The following is a 20,963-nucleotide window of genomic DNA, read 5'->3' as shown; positions in this document are numbered from 1 at the left end:
TTGGCTGATACCTAGCTTACATCACTTGGACTCCATGTGATGTCACAAGCAACGGTCCAATCAAAGCTTGGCAAAATCCATAGTGATTTTTTATTTTTTCTCTCACATACTTGTCTCCAGCCACTCAACTACTAATTTTTCTCATGGTAATGATCTAATAGTTGGCAAAGATCTACTTACAGGAGGTAGAGTTTATTTAACTTCAGATTTATAGAAACACAAGTCAACACAATGGGAGGAAATAATGGCGTGGACATCAGCAGAGTTGTCCAGTTGGTTATATGGCATTTGTAATATCAATATTCTTCTGACATGTCCTTGACCTCTCTAAGTAGCATTAGTGTGATCTTAAGCATGTGTCTCTAGTCAAGCAGTGTAAAGTTACATTTTAGATGCCATGACTGATACAGTCAATCAGTGGTTCTTTCTCTCCCCCAGTCCTCTCTCATTTAACACTAAAAAGCATGGAATACATGACCTTGAACCGACCATGTTTAAAAGTGCCCTGTCCTTCAATAGCATCTTCCAGAATTGACACACATCTCAAAATATGTAGATACTTCCAGAATAATCCCTCTAGTTTCTATGTTCCAAGAAGACACTGTCTTCCAATCAATGCCCAGGCTCTCCTTACCTCCTGCAGTTAGTAAAACTTCTCCTGCCTTTTGTCTCATCTCTAATTACTTTGGCTCTGTAGTCACCATCATGAGAGCCCTTGGTGTTCCAACATGGTACCTTCTAACCCAGCAGGCATCAGGAATTCTCTTCTCCACTTTGTCAAGGACCTGTGATGTTAGACTGACTGTAACCTATGTGTGTCTCTTTCACGGCAAAGAAAGGAAGAATTCCACAGAGGATGAAGAAGAGACAGTCAGTCCACCTGGATGAACATGGCTCAGCAAGTATCTCTTTAGTTGGATGTGGCAATTTTGAGGTATATTCCCAAGAGTGGTATAGCTGGATCTTGAGGTAATTCAATTCCCATCTTCCTGAGAAACTTCCACACTGGTGTCCACAGTGGCTGGACAAATTTGCACTCCTACCAGCAATGGGTGAGTGTTCCCCTTATTCCACATCCTTGCCAGCAGGAGCTGTCACTTGTTTTATTGACCTAAGCCATTGTGATGATGTAAGATGAAATCTCCAAATTGTTTGGATTGGCATGTCCTTGATATGGCTAAGGGTGTTGAACATTTCTTTTGTTTCCCAGCCACTTGAGGTTCTCTATTGAAACTTATGTTTAGACCTCTGACCAATTTTTCAAGTAAATTATTTGTTTATGTGATATCTAGTTTTTAGTTTTTGTTATATGTTTTGGATATTATCCCCTAACAAGTGTGTAGTTGATAAAAGAATTTGTCCCATTCTATAGGCTTCCATTTTGTCTTAATGATGGCGTCTTTTTTGCTGTGCAGAAGCTTTACAGTTTCATGAGGTCTGATTTATTTGTTTGTTTTTAGATTGTGTGCTAATGGTGTTCTGCTCTGAGCGTTTTTCTGTGCCAATGAGCTCAAAGTTGTATTTTCACATCTATCAGATTATTTGCATCTGTTTTTATATTGATCTCTTTGATCTGTTTGGAGTTGACTTTTGTGCACAGTATTATGTGTGAATCAATTTGGATTCTTCTACATGCAGGAAACAAGTTTGACCAGTACAGTTTGTTGAAGATACTGTCATTTTTATACTATATGTTTTGGGCTGCTTTTAGGAGTTCATAGGTGTGTGGATTTATGTCTGAGTTTTCAATTCCATGCCATTCATCAGTTTCTCTTTTTCTGCCAATACCATACTGTTTTGTAACTATAGCTCTGTTGTACAACTTGAAATAGGGATTAATGATCCCTCCCACAGTTCTTATATTATGAACAAAACATATTTTTAAAGACACATGCATTATAGTGGCAGTTGCCTGGAACCTTGGAACAGGAGATGCTTGGGCAGTAGGATTGGAAGTTCTCACCCAGGCAGGAGTCTATATCCAGTCCCTGCTTCAAACAACAACCAACAAAAGAACACACCAAATTCCAGATACATAGATTAATTTGCTACTCTGCTGCTATGAGAAAACACTAACCAAAAGCAAGGAAGGGAACAAAGAGTTTTATTTCATTCACAGGTTACATCATGAAGACGAAGCCCAGGCAGGAACTCTAAACACTATTGTAAATCTTTATTCTCACTTCTCCGTGAATTATTTAATGAATCACCACAGCAGAAACAAATTTGGAGTCACTCAGTAGATTCCCAAGCTCTTGGTGACCTGTATGCTCAGGTAAAGGGGCACACACCAGGTGTTGGCTGAGATATTGGGATCTGGAGAAATGGATCCTCCAGGTGTGAGGTTTAATTGATGGTGATGCCCACCACCTTCCAACAATTCCAGTAGGATCCCAGTTGGGCCAAGTTTCATTGACAATTTTTGGCGTGGTCTGTTCACTTCAGGTGGAGCTGTTTCAGGGTTGTGGCTGTGTGCCAGGCTCATGGCTGGCATAGATGACAGGTCAGGATGTGGTCCTGTGAAGGGATGAGGCTTCAGGCCTGAATGTGGTCTACCTGATCTGCTGGAGCAGTGGGTGAAATGGAGCTCAGTTTCCAGGTTCTGACCTCTCCTGACTACATGGAAGTCCTGTGGTGGCCAGTGTGATGTTGGTCTGACAGGACTGGTAGGGCGGAGGCAGGACTGGTCCAGCCGGTCACTCCCTGGGGCTGAGCAGGATGGTGTCGACCACCCAGACTTCCCCTGTCCACTGTACAGAAGCACACTGAGCCGGGAGTCTTGTCAAAGCAGGACCTCGTTTTATTGCATCAGGAGTGGACTTATATAGGTTGGGCTGACAGGGATGGGGGTTTGGGGGTGGGCGATGGGGTGAGGATAGTGGGCAAATGAGATGATGCCATCTCACCAGTTACTAGGCAGAAGCGATTCTAGGTCAGGTAGAGCTCAGTCACTCATATGCAGAAGTCATGTCCAAAGACAGGTCGCCAAACTCAAGCTAGGCTCCGGAAGTTACACTGGGCCTCACACCCGAGCCTTATGGGGCCTGACTGTGTGAGTAAGCCATGGGCCCTTCTTTCCATCTGCCTGCAGCTGCTGGGGAGTCTATGCAGGCAAAGATCCTGCTTCCACTCATCCAGCCTCCCCCAGGTATGCATCCCAGAAAGAATGAACCTGAGGACTAGCTGACAGGGACAGACAGACAGAGATCCCAGAAGGTGGCTTTGTGGAGCCAGACTGATGGAAGAACACTAGGATGGTGGTAAGGTGATTTATTGGTTTTGGATAACCATGGTGTTATTAAATCTTGTTTATAGTAAAAATGATTTACGATTATTTTTGCTTGCGGAGTTACTCTCTCAATAGTTATACATGGTGTAAGCAAAACAAAGCAAATGTGGAAATTATTAAAATGCCCTCAGCTTATGGTAATTGTGTTTCATATGTTGCTTAGTATTCCTGCAGAACTCTGAATCTTGGGTTGGTTATTTCCAAGAATAGAGTACCACTTTTCAATTAGAATGTATTGGTATATATTGATTTTTTTTTTTGTATGAGTCTATCTGCATAGTTTTGTGTTTGTGTATGGAAAAGTCTATCTTCTCCAGTCCCTTAAGCCACCCAGCATGCCAGGTGCACCAGATGGACAGTGTTCTCTCCCTTCTTCCATGCTCACTGATAGAGATTCACAATACGCCCCCATGTCCGGCGGACCTAGACACTTCCACTTAGCCATTTCTGGGTCAAAATAGCCATTTCCGGGTCAAAACATCTCGAATGACCAGGACCCCATGGCTTTGCGTGGTTGCGTAAAGCACACAGCGCAACCATGTGATCTACACACATGTGTGGAATAGCCACATGGTCCTGTGTGCGCAGGCACGGCCCAGCTGGTGCCACATTCCAGGCTTCTCTCCTTATGCACGTGTCTTTTCTGCAGGCCTGAGCACATCTGTCTCTCTCTCTCTTAATAAAACTCTTAGTGGATTCTGTCGTGTTTTGTGACATTTCCTCGCAGGGTAAGAGCACCGCAAATAACTAACACTCACACCCTCCCCTGAGGTCATGACCTTCCAGGCACCAGAAGAGCTCTGGCAGTCTTGGGCCTTGGCAAGGACAGCAGAAGGGCAGGGAACCTGGTTATCAGGAACTACTTGTGCAAACCTGGAGCCATAGTTGTATAATTCCTTTAATTGTAGGAGTTAATGCAATTAGTGCTGTTAGTGCTGTTTGTTTTTGTTTGTTTGTTTGTTTGTTTGAGAGGTCTATTATGTTGTGTCCTGGCTGTCTTGAGGCTCACTATTAAGCACAGGTAATCTTGAACTCTTGATCTTTCTCCCTCTGCCTCTGTCTTGGCATGACAGGCTTGCCCAGCCACACCTACACAATGCACTGATATGTAGTTGTGCTTTACATCTGTGTTCACGACAGATACAGGCTGGTTGTTCCTGTTGTTTGCTTATTTGAGTAGTTGTGAAACACTGGCTTCAGAGAATGAGGATGGAAGCATTCCATCAGCTTTTGGACTGCAATGTGATTGTAGGGAATTGTAGGGCCAGAACTCAGAGCTCTTAACTTCCAAAGAGGAGGGTTTACTAAGTTCAATCCTTGATTCTTGCTGGCAAAGAAGTAGCCCTGTCTTTGAGGTTAGGGGGAATGTCCCTTGGCTTTTGACTTCTCCGGTGCTCGATATAAGCCTGTCCAATGTATTTGCAAATAAAGAGAAAACTCAACCAAAGACAGGAGGTTTTATAAGCACAGCAATATGTTAAAATACTTTCATGTTGAATAATAAAATAACTGAGAAGTTGGTCATTTTTAAAGGAAAAATGTGTTTCATGTAAATAAGATTTTAAAAGCAGATAAAAAGAAAAGTGAAATTCAAATAAAATCCAACAATGTAAAGGTTTTTTAGACATGAATGGCTCATTTTGAAAGGACATTTGTTGCTCTTTGCAACTTTTATATGAATTGCAAATCTGTAGACCAAGAACAGAGCAGGCAGGGAAGCAGGCACCACTCTCTTTGGAACACACATGTGCTGTCATGCCATGTGAATCTCATGTGCACAGACTTCCCTTCCAGTGAGGAGAACACTTAAATCACAGAGTTCAGGTGACAGAGTCAATAGTAGTCATTCAAAAGAACAGAGAAATGAGAGGTCTATGAGATGGTTCTTTGTTCAGGGAGTTTGTAAAGCAAGGTATTAAGGACATGCTTTTATAAATAAACAGTAAATGGGCAACTTATAGGCCGCAAGATGACAGATTGTGGGAGAATGGGTAAACAATAGATATATACACAGAGGTCAGACTTTTCAACCAAATAAAGACACATTGAAAGAGACAAGTATCTGGCAGGGTCCTTGACTAAGAACATGAGACTATCCTCCATGAGAGTACTAGGTGCTTTAATTAGTACTCAGTGACACATTAAAAAGATCATTCATGATCAAGATGTCTTTGCTATGAACACAAGAATCAATGAACATATAAAAATTAACAAAGATCATAGCATAGTCACAACATTAAGTGGATATAGTCACCCATGAAAAGGAATAAAATGCCCCTGTCAGGGACAAACATGGAACTAGAAAAAGGTTCACTGCAAACAATCCACTTTTACAAACACAAAAATATTCATTTTTGTCTAGCTCTGGACATATTCAGACAAGGGGATGAATTTTTGTATTTTGGGAAGGAATAGTCACATGACATGAGCAAGGAGCTGGTGAATGTTACCAGAGTTCACTACAGGAGGACTATGTAGTCCTGATCAAATTCTTCCTTGTGTCCATACATACCACCAAAGTATAAAATTAGCCAGAACACAGCTAATGACAGAACACAGAACAATGACAAAGAAATGAGGCTGAAAAAAATTGAAAATCTCATTCAATAAAGAAGTAGAAATATGGTCAATTTTAAAACAGAAATGAATATTGTCAAAAAAATTAATCAATAAAACCCAAACACGGAGGGGCTTGGCCTTGCCTCTATTGGATGTGCCTCCCCTTGGGAGGTCTTGCCTTCTTGTGAGGAGGAGTGGGAGATGGTTTGGAAGAGGGAGGCTGGGGAGGCAGGAGGAGGGAAGAGGGGATCTTTGATTGGTGTGTAAAATGAATCATAAAAATTTTCTTAATAAAAAAAGCTGTTTTGGCCTATGACAAGGCAGGATAAGGTTAGGCAGAAGAAGCACACTAAGGAATCAGAGAAAGAGGGACAGAGTCAAGGGAGATGCCACGAGCCACCCAAGGAGCAGAATGCTAGAGGACCAGTAAGCCACAGACCACGGGGCAATAAATACATCAATAGGAATGGGTTAATTTAAATGTAAGAGCTAGTTAGTAATAAGCCTGAGCCATCAGCCAAGCATTTATAATTAAAAAAATAAAAAACAAAAAACAAAAAACCAAACACTAAAAGCTAAACAGAAAACCAGGGAAACTCTTTATTCCAAGGTCCATAGGTTGGGAAAGTCCATGTCTATGAGAAATGACTGAGTCCAACTGGTCATCCACCAAACAACTCCTTCTCTATAGTATAAGGACAAAACCCAGTCCCATGTAGTATCTTATATGGACTGGTATCTAGCATACCTCACAGCGAGTCCTTGTGATATCACATGTAATGGGCCAATCACGGCTCAAGAAAACCAATAGTATTTTTGTAGTTATTGTTTTCATCCTCTCACTTTCTACCCTAAAAAAAAAAAAATACTAATTATCCCATGGCTGTCATCAAGTAGCTCTAAATGATTTACTTATAAGAGGAGAGCTTCTTTAACCTCAGATTTGCAAGGGCATAAGTGAACATAATATGGAAATTCGTGGGATGGATGTCAGGAATGTGATTACATGACATTTTCATCATCCCCTATTCCTCCAATCACCTAAGATTTTCTTGTAGGTCCTGTCTGCATGGGTTGCACTGTGTCCTCAAGAGCAAGTCTGGTGGGGACAAGTGTACAAACCTATGTGACAGTGGTGAAGTTGCACATCACATCCCTTTCATGGACTCTGTCTCTTAGCCAGGCTCTTTCTACTTTTCTGTCTCTTAGTCCCATCATTTAACTCTGAAAGCATGGGTTCCATGACCACCCCTGATCATGATCAGGAATGTCTGTGTTTAGACTCCTTTTCATTGTGCTTGTTGATTGCAAGAATTTTCCAGTGCACTTTGGAATGCATGAATTCAGCACTGGTCACTAGTTATAGTTGAAGACTAGTTAGGATAGAAAGTGAATTAGGTACATTTTGGACTTACCAAAATAGGATAGATAATTTAATTATTTTCTCTGAATTTGTCAAATACAAATGGACTAGACATTGTTTAGATACTTATTACTTGTATTTATTGTATATAGTTATTGTACTTTTGTGTATAGTTTTTCTTATGTTAGTTATAACCTTTTTCCTTTTTTCTTTTTATTAAAATAGAAAGGGGGAAATATGGTGATATTTTATTTGTACTGAAATGTGATTTTAATTGATTGTTAATAAATAAAGTTGCCCGGGGGTCAGAGCTATTAGAGCCATAGCAAAGGCTGGGCAGTGGTGGTGCATGCCTTTAATCCCAGCACTTGGTAGGCAGAGCTAGATAGATCTCTGTGTGTTCAAGGATACAGCCAACAGACAGTGACAAGGCAGTCATGTGGTTGGTTTTACAACCAATGAGAAGGCAGAACAGAAAGTCTATATAAAGACAAACAGACAGGAAGTAGGTCTCTTTTGGAGAGGTCTCTTGGCTGAAGAGGTTAGCTGCAGCAGGCGGGTAAGGCTCTTAGCTCTGATCTCTTGGCTTTCTTCTTTGCATTGGTTCTGTTTCTTATTTAATAAGACGGTCGGTTACATCTACAAGTCAGTTTAGCCATGGTGCCATATTGTCCTGGCCTCAGAGGATACCTGTTGCCAAAACTGCAACCACACTTGTCAAGGATTGGTAGTCCTTTGTTTTGTGTCCTGTTTGTTCATTGGGATAGCATACTGTCAGCAGTCAATGCAAGTACACTTTGTTGCTTGGTGGCTAACTTTTGCCACAGTGGAAGTTAATTCCCTATGCATTTTCTTCAATGTCCATTATCTTCTCTGAAGCAGATTGGTGCTGCCAGTAGCTGACATGTCTCATAGTCATAAAAAAGAAAAAAAACTATATTATTAAAACATTTTAAATAGCATATTCTGTAGCTCTGTGAAGGGTTTGAAGACCAGTCTATCTAAGATATATGTCTACTTGACCTTGAAAACATACCTAATATGATTACAACTTTGATTGTAATGTCTAACTACTAACTTTCATTTTTGCAGGGAACCATGACCACGTCTAACAGCAACTCTTAAATCTTCAAAAGGATAACAGGATCCCACAATGATGGTTCCACATGGACTATGATAAAGCCATTAGGGTGATTAACACTACTGAAAGATCTGCTTTGGACTACAAACTGCTCTGACAAATTTTGAGATGGCTAGCTGAGATGATCCAGATTCATAGACAACTTGAACAAGGACTTGAGACAAAGCCCTGCATTTTTGCATTATGCAGAGACTGGACAACAAATGATACAGCTACCTCTCCCAGGACTTGACAATTAACCCAAAATTTAATATACTTTCTTTATTCTGTATGTTTAGTGGTTTAATTATTATGTGGCAAGGGGTCTTTTTTGGGGGGGACTAGTCTATTTGGCGTTCTATAAGCTTCATGTACCTTCATAGGTATTTCCTTTTTTAAGTTGGGAAAGTTTACTTCCATGATTTTGTTGAATATATTTTCTGTGCCTTTGAGTTGGTATTCTTCTCCTTCTTCTATCCCTATTATTCTTAGGTTTGGCCTCTTCATAGTGTTCCAGATTTCTTGGATATTTTGTGTTATGACTTTTTGGGCTTTGGTACTTTTTTTGACTGATGAATCTATTTCCTAAATTGTATCATCTATGCCAACGATTCCCTCTTCCATCTCTTCTCTTCTGTTCTTTATGCTTGCATCTGTAGTTCCTGTTTGTTTACTCAGATTTTCTACTTCCAGCATTTCCTTGGTTTCTGTCTTCTTCACTGTTTTTATTTCAATTTTCAGGTCTTGAACTGATTTCTTCACATTTTTAATTGGTTTCTAATGGTTTCCTTGGTTTTCTTTCTCTCTCTTTTTTTTTTTTTTTTTTTTTTTTGGTTTTTCGAGACAGGGTTTCCCTGTGTAGCTTTGCGCCTTTCCTGGAACAGGACAGTTATATTGCCCCAGTCTTCCTTTATAGTAACCACCCATGCATTCGTGCCTCCATCCATCCATCCATCCATCCATCCATCCCCCATCCACACCTCCAGCAGTCCACACACTAATCCATCCATCCAATCATCCATCCACCCACACACCAACCCACCTATCTATCATCCATCTTCCCACTCATCCACTTATCCATCTATGTACCTGTCCATCTATCCATCCACCCAATCTGCCACTCATCTTCCCACCCACTCACCTCCCCACCCACCCCTCTATCTGCCTATACCATAAGGAAAAAAGGAGTCTATACCATAAGAAAAAAAAAATATCAGATACTCAGCTGAAATACATGTGGAACACTAAAACTGGGAACAATTTTAAAATAATTAATAGTGTAGAGAGGATTAATTTAAAAACAAAAAGCCCACATAATAATTTAGTAAATAAAGCTAGTTTATTATACCACATCCCCAGGACAAATCTGTATAAACTCAACTTCTGAGGTACTTGGAGGAGCCACTAGCTGAGTCAGAACATCATGCCTTCTAGTCCGTCCTCCATGAACTTCTTATAAAGTGCCATAAACTTGGCCACAAACGCCTCCAAGTGATAAATGGCTTTGCTGCCCAGCTGCAGTCGATGTTCATAGTAGGCCGCCATCTGCGCCACATCCCCTTTCAGCTGCCCATCGCAGTTGTGTAAGAGCTCTGACAGCAGGCCCTACGGGAAGCAAGGGTGACTCAAAAGGCAGTCTTGGGGAAAAACTAGCCGAACATGCTTATACCTCTCGCCACAAAAGGTAAAGCTTTAACATAGTTTTTATGCGTGTATGCAGGTATATATATACTTATATGTGTATGTATATATGTGTATATATGTATAAAGCTGTTACTTTTTTGTATGAATCAGTAGTCTTGAACAAAGCCAAACAAATTAAAACATTAGGTATACAATAAAAACCTGGTGCTTATCCAAGGTCTTCCAAATTCTAAACATAGAAAATCCCTTGCAACAGTCTGAGTTAAAGGATCAGGTTGGTTTTTTGTTTTGTTTTGTTTTTTTCTTTTTCTTTATTGATGATGCAGAAGAAAGGCAGACGCAGCAGAAACTGTATCTTGATACAAGCGACATTATACAGACTGAGTAGGTTGTACACATATATCTAGGAATACACATACACAACACACAAATACATATAAGTAAAAACAAGTAATGAAAAAAGAGGTCACGAATTTTAAAGAGACCAAGAAAGAGGGTATGGGAGGGCTTGGAGTGAGGAAAGGGAAAAGGGAAATAGGGTAATTATATTATAATCTCAAAAAATAAAAGACATAGTAAAAAAATAAACTGTATCTTGAACTTTGATCTTTTTCCAGGCTAGAGATATGGAGTATAATGTTCTCTTGAGACTGTGGGGCCAAGTGGGGAAATCATGCCAGTCAGTCACATAACCCCGAGGGCAACAGTCAATAATCTACAGCATCACATCACTACCTGCTCTGTGCTGTACGACTAGTAAGTGAGCCACACTAACGCTCTTCTACTCTTGGAGACAAGGTCTCACTGAGCCCAGGCTGATGTGCTCAAGAGATCCTGCTATCTCATCCAAGTGGCTGGAGCTACACACATGGCCACAACATCTGGATATGCCATTTACATGACATGTTCAACTTATTATGGGTTTATCAAAAAAAAAAAAAAAAAAAAAAAAAAACACACCCCTCATAAGTAGAGAGCAGGTATAAGTATATGCAGGTGCACAAGGGTGCAAGGATCTAAGCACAATGATGGTTACTGCCACATCCATTACATTAATAATACAGGCAATCCAAAATTTCACCAACAAAGGCCATCTTCAAAAAACTAACACGGTCATACAATGGGGTATCATCTATCCTATACTGTTGAATGAACAGACTACACACACACACACACACACACACACACACACACACACACACACACACACGGGGCACTTCTTACTAGGTGAAAGAATAGAAGTCTGCTCAAAGCATTAACTCCTATATATTGAAAAGACCACACTGTTCTTTCTCTATTTGCTATCATTTGAGTTTGTTCACATTACTGTGCAATTGTAATAGAATCAAACTCCGTGAATTCTCTAGTACCTAAAATCAATAAATTTATCTAAGTGGCTAGCAGACCAATCCTATAAAGCCTAGACTGTACCCACGTCTTCAGCCTCATCTCTCCACATACACCACATCATTCCTGAAACATCTGTTCCCCAACCATTTTTATAGTTCCATCTTTTTAATGCTGACTGTCAGCTGAAAAAGACCTTTCCCTGAGCAGCCATCATGGCTGTGTATAACTCAGCTCCATTATTATTATTATTATTATTATTATTATTATTATTATTATCATCATCATTATTATTATCATTATTATTTCACTTTCCTTCCTTTAAAGACTCACAACATTATGAAATATTCACTTGTCTCCCATGTCACCCCCAAGAATATAACGTCACAACCAAGGTCCTCCTTCCCGTCTTCTGTGGTCCGCTAATAGTGCCTGGCACACAGACTGAATCTGTTGAATTACCAAATGCTAGAAATGATGATGATGTTCCTAGCATTACAAAAGCACTGTGATCACATGGCTGATTCCAGCTTATGTTATGAATGTTCAAGATGTCAGACGGGGCCACTTACCTTCATTATTATCTCAGGAGGAATACAGTGAGTTAGGAGCTCATAGAGCCTTCCTCGGACTTCAAGGAGCCTACATAAAACAAAGGAATTGAAGGAACGATTGTAATGAAGCAGCCAGTACAGGTCCATTTTCTTACTTTATTTGTCACTTAGATGCAGACAGAAGCTGCCTGACTTGTGCTATACCAATGAGAGACACCCCACTGTAGCTAGAGTTTTCCTGCCTGGCCCACAGTCAGGGCAAATCTCTTTCACCTGCCAGTCCCACAGCCTCTCAGACCCGACCAAGTAAACACAGAGACTTATGTTGCTTTCAAACTGTATGGCTGTGGCAGGCTTCTTGCTAACTGTTCCTATAGCTTAAATTAATCCTATTTCCATTAATCAATACCTTGCCACATGGCTCGTGGCTTACCAGGATCTTCACATGCAGCTTGTCATGGTGGCGGCTGGCAGTGTCTCTCTGACTCAGCCTTCCACTTCCCAGCTTTATTCTCCTCCTTGCCCCGCCTACACTTCCTGCCTAGCCAACGGCCAATCAGTGTTTTATTGATTAATTAGCAACACATTTGCCATACATCCCACAGCACCCCACTTTAGCTATCTTTTCAAACAGTCTCATTCTGTAGCCCAAGTGCCTTGAGCCTCACTATGCAGCTCATGCCAGCTTTGAAGGATAATCCACCATGGCCAAGGACCAGTTCATTTTTTGAAAAGGTTTTTTTTTTTCATACTTTTTAACAGTAGCTATTTATAATAAGGGCTCTTCACTGTATCACTCACAATAGTGCCAGAGAGAAATCAAGACTTTGGGGTAATCTGCTTGTTGCGCAGACCTAATAACCTGAGTTTGATCCCCAGAATCCATGGTGAAAGGCTAAAATGACTCCCAAAAGTCAACCTCTGATCTCTGCATATTGATACATACACACATATGCATACAGCAATAAAAATTAAGAAGAAAAGAAGAAAAGAACTAAGACCTTGAAAGCTTGAGCTCAATCACACACACCAGGAACTAAATACACTCACTTTACTGATGTATCAAGTACTATGTTTATGCATCTTCTCCAGACAGAATTTTATGCTTAAAGTATCTAGAGAGTGGCTATGAAAAGACTGGGCTGACACCCATCAATCATACAAGTGATGAGGTGACGTCAGCATAAAGTATGACACCTAGTCTATAAACAATACAGCAGGGACACAAAGCTGACCTTCACAGAAGGGACAGGCAGAGCTCCAGGTAAGCTCAGCCAGGGTAAGCCAATCCGAGTGCAAACCTGAACCCTTACTCAGGCTTCCCTCATGACATTTTCGGGAGGGTGTGAAGGAAATGCATACACTGCATGTCAGAGCAACAAAAAATGCTATTCCCTAAACTCAGAAAACAACTGTCTTTGTCTTTCTATAACACATTTCCTGAACCAAGAGAAAACAACTATTCAGGGTTCTGAAAAAGCTACTGCAGAAGATCACTCCAGGTCAATCAAGACAGTGATTTACAAGTTTTCTTAAAAGCACTCGTTCAAACTTCTTGCCTTGCCACAGTCTGAGTGTAACACAGCAGAACCCACGAAGTCTCACTAACCACTGCACTAACTGAAGAGTCTTACAAACCCTAACTCATCAGACACCCCCCGAGAAACACACACTCCTCTCACCATTATTTCATCTAAACCAGGGACACTCGGGCTCTCGTGGCTGCACTCAAGTCTACTCTGCACCCTAAAATGATCAACTCCCACTAGGGCCCAGGACAGCCTGCTTCTCAGCTGCGACAGGCAACAAGAATGAGGCTGAGGAAATGCCACACTGCCACAGCAGGGGAACCTCAAAACTGTCAGGTTTACTCCGAGACATGGAGCCTTCTTCAATGTCAGTGAAGCTGCCATAAGCCAAGAACTAGTGGCTGAGACACTTTCATTACTGTCCACTACTGAGTGACAAACCCACAGCCGTGAATGGAAGCCACTTCAGAGTGTGGCAAAAGGACGCTTTCTAAGTACTTTGTATTTCCCTTCCAGAGCCTGTCCTTGGGCATCAACAGTGTGCTGTAGTTCTGGACCCATACTGTACAACCTCTCAGTTCTCTGTAACTAAGCACAAGTACCCTTGCCGGGATAACACACAGTGTCACCATGAGAAAAATGAAAAGGCTGGAAATCTAAGGGGAAGTCACCTGTTGAGGACATTTGGCTAAGTTAGGATGAGAGCTGGAAGCTCAGTGTCTTTCTAGCAAGTTCTGCACCAATTACAAAGCAATTACAACAATTACAATTGTTCTTTCAGCCCAAGCACACTAGGTACTTTATGCTGTGCACTAAAACTAAGCTACCTAGTATTTTTGGGGGAAAAAGACATAAATAAAGTTCAATTTTACATGTTAAAAGATTAAAGAAAAGCATAAAACTATACACACTAACTACTTTGGATCACTATATTTCAGATCTTACATGCAATTTTTTCCCTTCCAAATGAGGCTCAAGACTGAATCCTACTTGTAGACGTCATGGCGTCTGTGCCTCCCTCACACTGTTACCTCTGTGGGGTCTGCTGACTGACAATGGCATTTGCAGTCTCCCTCAAGTACACCTCCCAGTCTGTCTCGGGGATTTCCTGGTCTTCAGTAAAAGGGTATCTATGAGACACAAAGAAAATCAATCAACACCACACTCTCCTGTCCCAGAGTGTTCCCTTGGTAACGGCCCCACTCACTGCTGTACTCTGCAAGCTTCACACATAAGCAAGGCTTTCCTGAGGTTTCGGCAGGACTTCTCCGCCAGCCTGTGAGCCAGTTTCGAAGGAAGAGCCAGACCCTCCTTCTTGCAGACAGTGGATAATACACTGCAAATCTGTAAGACAAGTTAACCAAGAGGAAAAGCACATGAGGCGATTTCTAACTTCTGCTAACATCCCTGTGGAGCCCTTCAGTGTTGCTCTGCCTCCTACAGGACTCCACGTGGTGCTGCTCTACACAATCTTGCACGATCTACTGTGAGAACTAGTACACTTTACTGACAGCTGTTAAGATGAAAGGGAAATCAGTGCACTGACTCCCCCAAAGGGACCGGGGATCCTCACATTATCCACTTCCTCTAAGCTCCCATTTCCCCCTATAACAAAGTAAATCAGCTTAAGGTAGAAGACACTAAATACTTCCTGAGACTTCCTGCAGTGAATTCATAATACTCATTTGTTAAAAGTAAAAGACAGACGAAAGAGAACATGTTCTAGATTTGTATTTACCATTAAACACATCACTCTGAAAACCTACTAATAGCTGGCCTTTGGGTCTGTCTGCAGCTGCCCTAAAATGACTGATATGCTTCACCACATTTTAGAAACAAAGTTTGAGCTGAAATATTTCTGGAAAGCTTAACCTGACTTACATCTTGAATGCTGGGAGCAGGCACACGAACTGCCAGGCACCTACTGCGAATTGGGGGTATCACCTTAGACGTGGAGTTACAGCACAAAATCAGCCTGCAGGTGGACATGTACTTCTCCATGGTCCTGCGCAAGGCATGCTGAGCATCCTTTGTGAGTTTGTCCACCTCTGTCAATAATACCACTGGGTCAAAAAGAAACAAAACCAGCTTCAACTGGGGGCCACTCAAGCCTTAAGTTAACTTCTGCCTTTACTGTGTCCTCATTAATAGGCATGAAATCCTCAATAGATGCCTGATATTCCACTTTTACCTTTGAAAAGGACAAATCAGATTTAGAGAAGGTGAGGGTATTTTTATTTTTCTAAATGTTATAATCAAATAAGACAAAGAAACAGTGGTGAAAATGAAGTTAAAACTAGGACTTCTCCTTCATTTCAGCCTTTATCATAACAAAGCTGCAAGATAAGGACGTGCTGAGCTACACTGTAAATTCTAAGGAATTTGTTAATACTTTGGAAATCTCTGATGCAAGAGTCAGAGCCAATGGGTACAGCCCACAGAACAATCTGGAAGGATGTACAGGAAGATTGGATCTGGCTGCAATCCAGGACCAGACAGTCCTAAGTAGTTCAGGAACTGTGAATAGGCAGGGGATGAATCCCAGTTTTGTATTTTTTTATTATATTAACAAGATGTTTCCAAAGGACGACAGTAGCAGCAGGGTTCCACTTAAATGTCCACAGACAAAAAAATCTAGATGTGTAAGTCAAACTGCATTCACATTTGCGCAAAAGGGACAAAGACAGGACACCAGGCTTGAGTGGCAGCAAAAGGAGGACTCCACGACACTTGTCCCCACTGTTAGAATGTGATACCACAGACTGCCCACAGGACACACTGGGAATCACAGCCATAGGAAAGCAGAAGTCATAAGCAGGAGCAGGCCCCATAGGGCCCAGCCTGTGGCTGAGAACACGAGACCCCCACACAGTGAGATCCGAGCAAGTTGTTGGTTCTGAAAGTAGCAAAGGCAGCTTCCTGCTAAGATGATGCTCTACACAGAGCCCAGCAGGGTGAGACAGACAGGGACAGGGATGTAGAGTGGCAGGAAAAACAGGTAGTGCCTGCAGCATGCAGCTGTGTGCTTCACTGCTTTCTGAAAATAAGACATGGGAGCATCTAAGCACCAAACCTAGAAAAACCCCCTCTGGTCTCCTACTTTCAAAGACTACAAGAAACCTACCATTATTTTTTTTACATTTTGTAAAAAATGGTCAACAGAAAATAATCACATTGAATTCAAAGTTCTAAGAAAACCATTACTTTTCACGTAACCATAAATTTAATGGGAAAATGTTAATCTAACTTTGGAAGCATGAGGACCTGAGTTCAGCTCCGTAGTCATGGAAAAAGCTGGCCATAAAACTCAGAGCTGGAGAAGCAGAAGCATCTCTGGAGCTCACACGCCTGTCGGCAGAGCTGAAATCAGTGAGAGACCCCACCTCGTGAACTAGGAAGACAGGAGTTTCAACCTCTGGCCTCGTGTGCACTTGCACACCTATGTACTTTACATCACATCATGCCCCCCACACCACAGACACATACATACAAACAGGCTAGAAATAACTACAAATAATGCAAACAATAAATACATATACAAAAGAAAAAAACACACCTGCTTTTTTCTCCAAAATGACAAAGATAAAAGATAGCAACACGCAGATTAGATCACTGTTTTGGAGAAATATAAATTTACATTGTCCCTCATATGAAGAATTTGACAAAATACATGACAGGCATCAAATGCCGGCATTTTTGTCATCACAAAATCTTATATGTAAGAAATGCATGCATATAAAAAATACTGGCAGGCAAAAATCAGTCAATGATGGCTGTCCAGGAGATGGGATTACAGTCGGTTTTCATTTTCTTTGCTCACAGTTGACAACGGGAAGTTTTGGTCATAAACCAGTTTTTGAAATCATGTTTCTTATTTTAAGTGGTGTGTGCTCCCAGTACTTTCTCTGAAATGTCAAATAGGCACCACAGACAGGAGACTGAACACATGGGCAGAGACCAGGGCTCGAATTCATTTGTCTTTTCTTTCTTTCGAGGCCAGTCTCTTTGTGTAGCCCTGGCTGTCCTGGAGCTCGCTGTGTATACCACACTGACCTTGCACTACAGAGATCGTCTTGCCTCTGCCTCCCAAATGCCACCATGCCCAGCACGCATTCATTTTAAACTCCAATAAGGACCAGTGGTGCTTGGCAGCTTCCCAGGAAGCCTCTGCAGCACTCACCTTTGAAGTCTCTTTGGGAGCTGGTCTCAAGTTGCTGTGACTGTGCCACGGTCTTCAGCATCTCCTGGATTACGACCCGGTCACTGTTTCCCGCATCACTGTACAACAGGAGAATGATGGGTACATGGATGCAAATACTCACCAAGTACTACACCCTCACTCTTCATCGGTTATTACATGAAAAATGTCAGCAAGTTGGCCTTCTTTTGTTTCTTTTTAAGACAGGGGTTTTTTTATATGTGGCCCACGTTGGTTTTGAATTTTCAATCCTCCTCCATCAGCCTCCAGAGCATACCACCATGCTTGGCTACAACTGAAGATCTTGTGGTTAAAATTTTTGTTAAAACTAGTAATATCTAATTACTATTATAAACCTTTAAAATGGAGATGTTTTAGGCTCATTAACAAATTTCAATTGTATTACCACTGAAAACATTCAGTGTGTTCTCACAGTAGTATTACTACTTAAGGAGAAAACTAACAGTTTAACAAATGTCTTGCTACCTCACTCACTACAGAAAGGCCTAATTACATCTCATTTGTCAATTATTTTATAATTACCCACACAGCCATTAAGTTTCCCTCTACTTGTTACAGCTCAATCAGAACATCTTGACTCTGGTGATTATTTTCCCAGCCAAGAGCTGGTATACTCCCCAAGTAGCCTATGGAGCAAACATGTTAGTTTTATAACTTGATCCAGTCCTGATCTTTCCTTTGATGAACCATCTCGGAGTTACTCTATGGACTGAAGAAGACAGTTCATGTAGAACACACACAGTGCCTGCGCCAAATCCACACACACGTGAGCTTAAGACTCCCCCATCCTCTCCCTCCATTCTACCCCTTCTTCTTCAGAGACACTCACCTCTGTCACATGGTCCATGGTGGCCGCTGCCCTAAGAACATCTGATCTGTAAACCTCCAAAAATGTCACACAGAACCCTGACACTTTTCCCAGCTCGAATACTGCAACATGGGTCCCCAGTATCCCCCCAACCCCCATAGCAGGACTTGGATCTTCTATCTCAGTAGGCATCCAGGCACCGGCTAGTGACCACCATAATCTTCTAATCAAGACAATGAAACACAAAATCTACCAAAGAAGAATGGTGGCCCACACTTGGTATCTGAAATACTCATTCCAGACAGGATCAACTTTTTAGACAGCTTTGTTCATGCTCACCAGCACTAACTGAGTCAGGATACCTCAACAGAACTCATGCAAGGAACTGTGGAAAACAGTGAGTTCTGCAGAGCGAGCGGACTTCAGTGAGAGCACAGTAGGCCTGCACCAGGCCGTGGGTCAAGCATGCAGCTTTTCTTTAATCTGCTTTATATCCCGAGCTTCCAAATGTACAACAGTATTTCAAAAAATCATTCTAAGCTGGAGGACAATGACTGTGAACTATTTCTTTGCTAAAAACTGTAATTTCTAACTACTTTTCTAAAAATATTTAGTAGCAATTTACCTGGGGTTAACTTCAAGGTGGTAGTTACTGGCAATGGTGCTGATTTCAATTTTTTTTTTAGATGGAGTCTGTGAAGGAAATAAGAGTCTGCTCAACATTTACTTACTTATTGGCTGTCTTCTTTTTTCATGTATCACCAAATCTCCACTGTCAACTACCTGCAGCCTTCCATGTTAATACAGAAATAAAGGCATAGGATCCAACACTCATAGGATCCATGTTCCATGAAAAATAAAAATATAAAAAGAGATCTCATACATACCTCTGTTTTGCTCTTCCCACTTAAAAATGTGTCTTCTTTGAAATCCCTCTCAGACAACTGGTGTGAGGTGATGACCATGTATCAACTTACAACATGCATGTTCTACAGCTAATTACCTTTATGGATTTTCACTCTGTTGACACTGTGCATGTCCATGGACCCATTAGCTGTCTATAGACCCATTAGCTAAACAAGAAACTAAAACATCTGGCTGTTCAGTTTCTGGATGGATTCTGATCTTGCTGTTTATAATACAGAACAGACTCACACTGTTGGGCTATCCCAAAGCTCCCATTCCCTTACATGTCATGGCCCACTCACATTTCACCCTGTGATTACTTGCTGTTCTAGACCAAGGTGTCTCTCCACTATCTATCTGAGAGACCATTATCTGACATGCCCCTCACATACTTTATGCCAATCATTCTCTGCTGATTCAGCTTATCCTATGACTTTTGGACCTAAAGTCACATGCTCTAAATACCCACTTCTTTTCTATAGCTTTCATGTTCTCCTGCCCATCAGTAGCTCACACAGTCTAAGATACGTCATTCTAAGGTAGTCACTATTTCATCCTAACATGTAAGTCTTTAAATCACATAGAACTGAACTTCATAACCGTATGGCACAGGATTCATCTTTATTTTTCCTCCAATAGATGACCAACTATACTGGCTTAGCCTTTCCACTAAATTAACACTCTGCATGCTTGTGGGCTATTTGGTTTCACAGGCTAAATCATTATATTATTGTTTTAGACTTATATTCTCATTTGCCATCTCCTAAAAGAAGCCCATGTCACAGTTTGGATAGGCAACGTCCCTACAGACTTAAGAACGGAACCTCAGTCCTCAGCTGGTATTGTTATTTTGGGATGTTCTGGAAACACTAGGAGATAGGGCCTACCTAGAAGAAGAGGTGGACTGTGGAGCTGGGGTGAGTCCTTGGGGATATCTGTGCCTGGTCCCTTCCTGCCTGATACTCTGCTCCCTGTCCACTGTCAGAGGAAGCTCTTCCTTCATAAATTTGCACTCCTATGACTTTTCTGCCTCACCTTGGGCCTAAAGGCACCGTCAACTGACTAAATCTTCTGAAATTCAAGGCACAGGACTCAAGTTGATGTACTGGACTTTACTGCAATTTCTGATCTCACAAAATCAAGATACTGCAATAACTCCCCCTCCTTCAAATAGACCCACTTTCCCTAAGTTAGTTTGTGTGAGGCAACCTGATTCCATGGATGAGAAAAGGGAATAAATACACCCACTCCACTTATCCTCTTTGTAACTTTATCTCATTTCAGAAATGGAATTTAGGATGGCATCACAGATGCTAAAAATTGGGGTTATAATTGAAGTTTATACCATAACTTGGGGAAAAGACTTTTAAATATTAAGCTCACCAACCGAGAGCATAGTTCATGTTTCTACTCATCTTTTTTGTCTTGTAAGATAATACATTTCTTCTGAGATATTTCAACATTAGCCTAAAATCCATTTACCCTCCCGAAGACTCTATTAATAGCATGACCACCCACACAGCATTTTTCCTTTTTCAAAACGCAATAAGACACTCCATTAGAGGCCATGAAGAACTTGAAAGAAGGCACAGCATGTTCCCTACATAACTTCAAAACAAATACAA

General features: G+C 41.3%; 1 protein-coding gene and 1 long non-coding RNA gene across 5 annotated transcripts in view; one reads left to right on the top strand and one right to left on the bottom strand.

Moving 5' to 3' along the window:
• The window catches only part of Rfc3 (replication factor C subunit 3), a 29,408-nt gene that overhangs the window by 6,562 nt on the left and 1,883 nt on the right, over positions 1 to 20,963 (bottom strand). For 2 of the 3 annotated variants that reach the window (XM_059248942.1, XM_059248943.1), the window contains exons 3-9: positions 19,058 to 19,125; positions 17,586 to 17,683; positions 15,287 to 15,468; positions 14,613 to 14,749; positions 14,437 to 14,535; positions 11,895 to 11,964; positions 9,652 to 9,936 (exon numbers count right to left, since the gene is read on the bottom strand). In XM_059248942.1, coding sequence (XP_059104925.1) covers positions 9,745 to 9,936; positions 11,895 to 11,964; positions 14,437 to 14,535; positions 14,613 to 14,749; positions 15,287 to 15,468; positions 17,586 to 17,683; positions 19,058 to 19,125 — 846 coding nt within the window. In that variant the 3' untranslated portion in view covers positions 9,652 to 9,744. Of the gene's footprint in view, positions 1 to 9,651; positions 9,937 to 11,894; positions 11,965 to 14,436; positions 14,536 to 14,612; positions 14,750 to 15,286; positions 15,469 to 17,585; positions 17,684 to 19,057; positions 19,126 to 20,963 lie in introns of those variants that run through there. The other variant, XM_059248944.1, reaches the window with a different exon arrangement.
• LOC131897912 (uncharacterized) lies at positions 87 to 19,298 on the top strand. 2 transcript variants are annotated; one of them, XR_009375825.1, is made up of 4 exons: positions 87 to 185; positions 836 to 1,052; positions 10,593 to 10,731; positions 19,119 to 19,298. It is a non-coding gene; the product is annotated as an uncharacterized LOC131897912 (long non-coding RNA). The 2 variants fall into 2 exon arrangements; XR_009375826.1 differs by having other exon boundaries at positions 106 to 146.

The sequence above is a fragment of the Peromyscus eremicus genome, chromosome 23 (genome assembly GCF_949786415.1).
Source record: "Peromyscus eremicus chromosome 23, PerEre_H2_v1, whole genome shotgun sequence".
In the NCBI taxonomy this organism is placed as follows: domain Eukaryota; kingdom Metazoa; phylum Chordata; class Mammalia; order Rodentia; family Cricetidae; genus Peromyscus; species Peromyscus eremicus.
The sequence above is the reverse complement of the archived record's forward strand: the minus strand, read 5'-3'. Positions and strand labels throughout refer to the sequence as shown.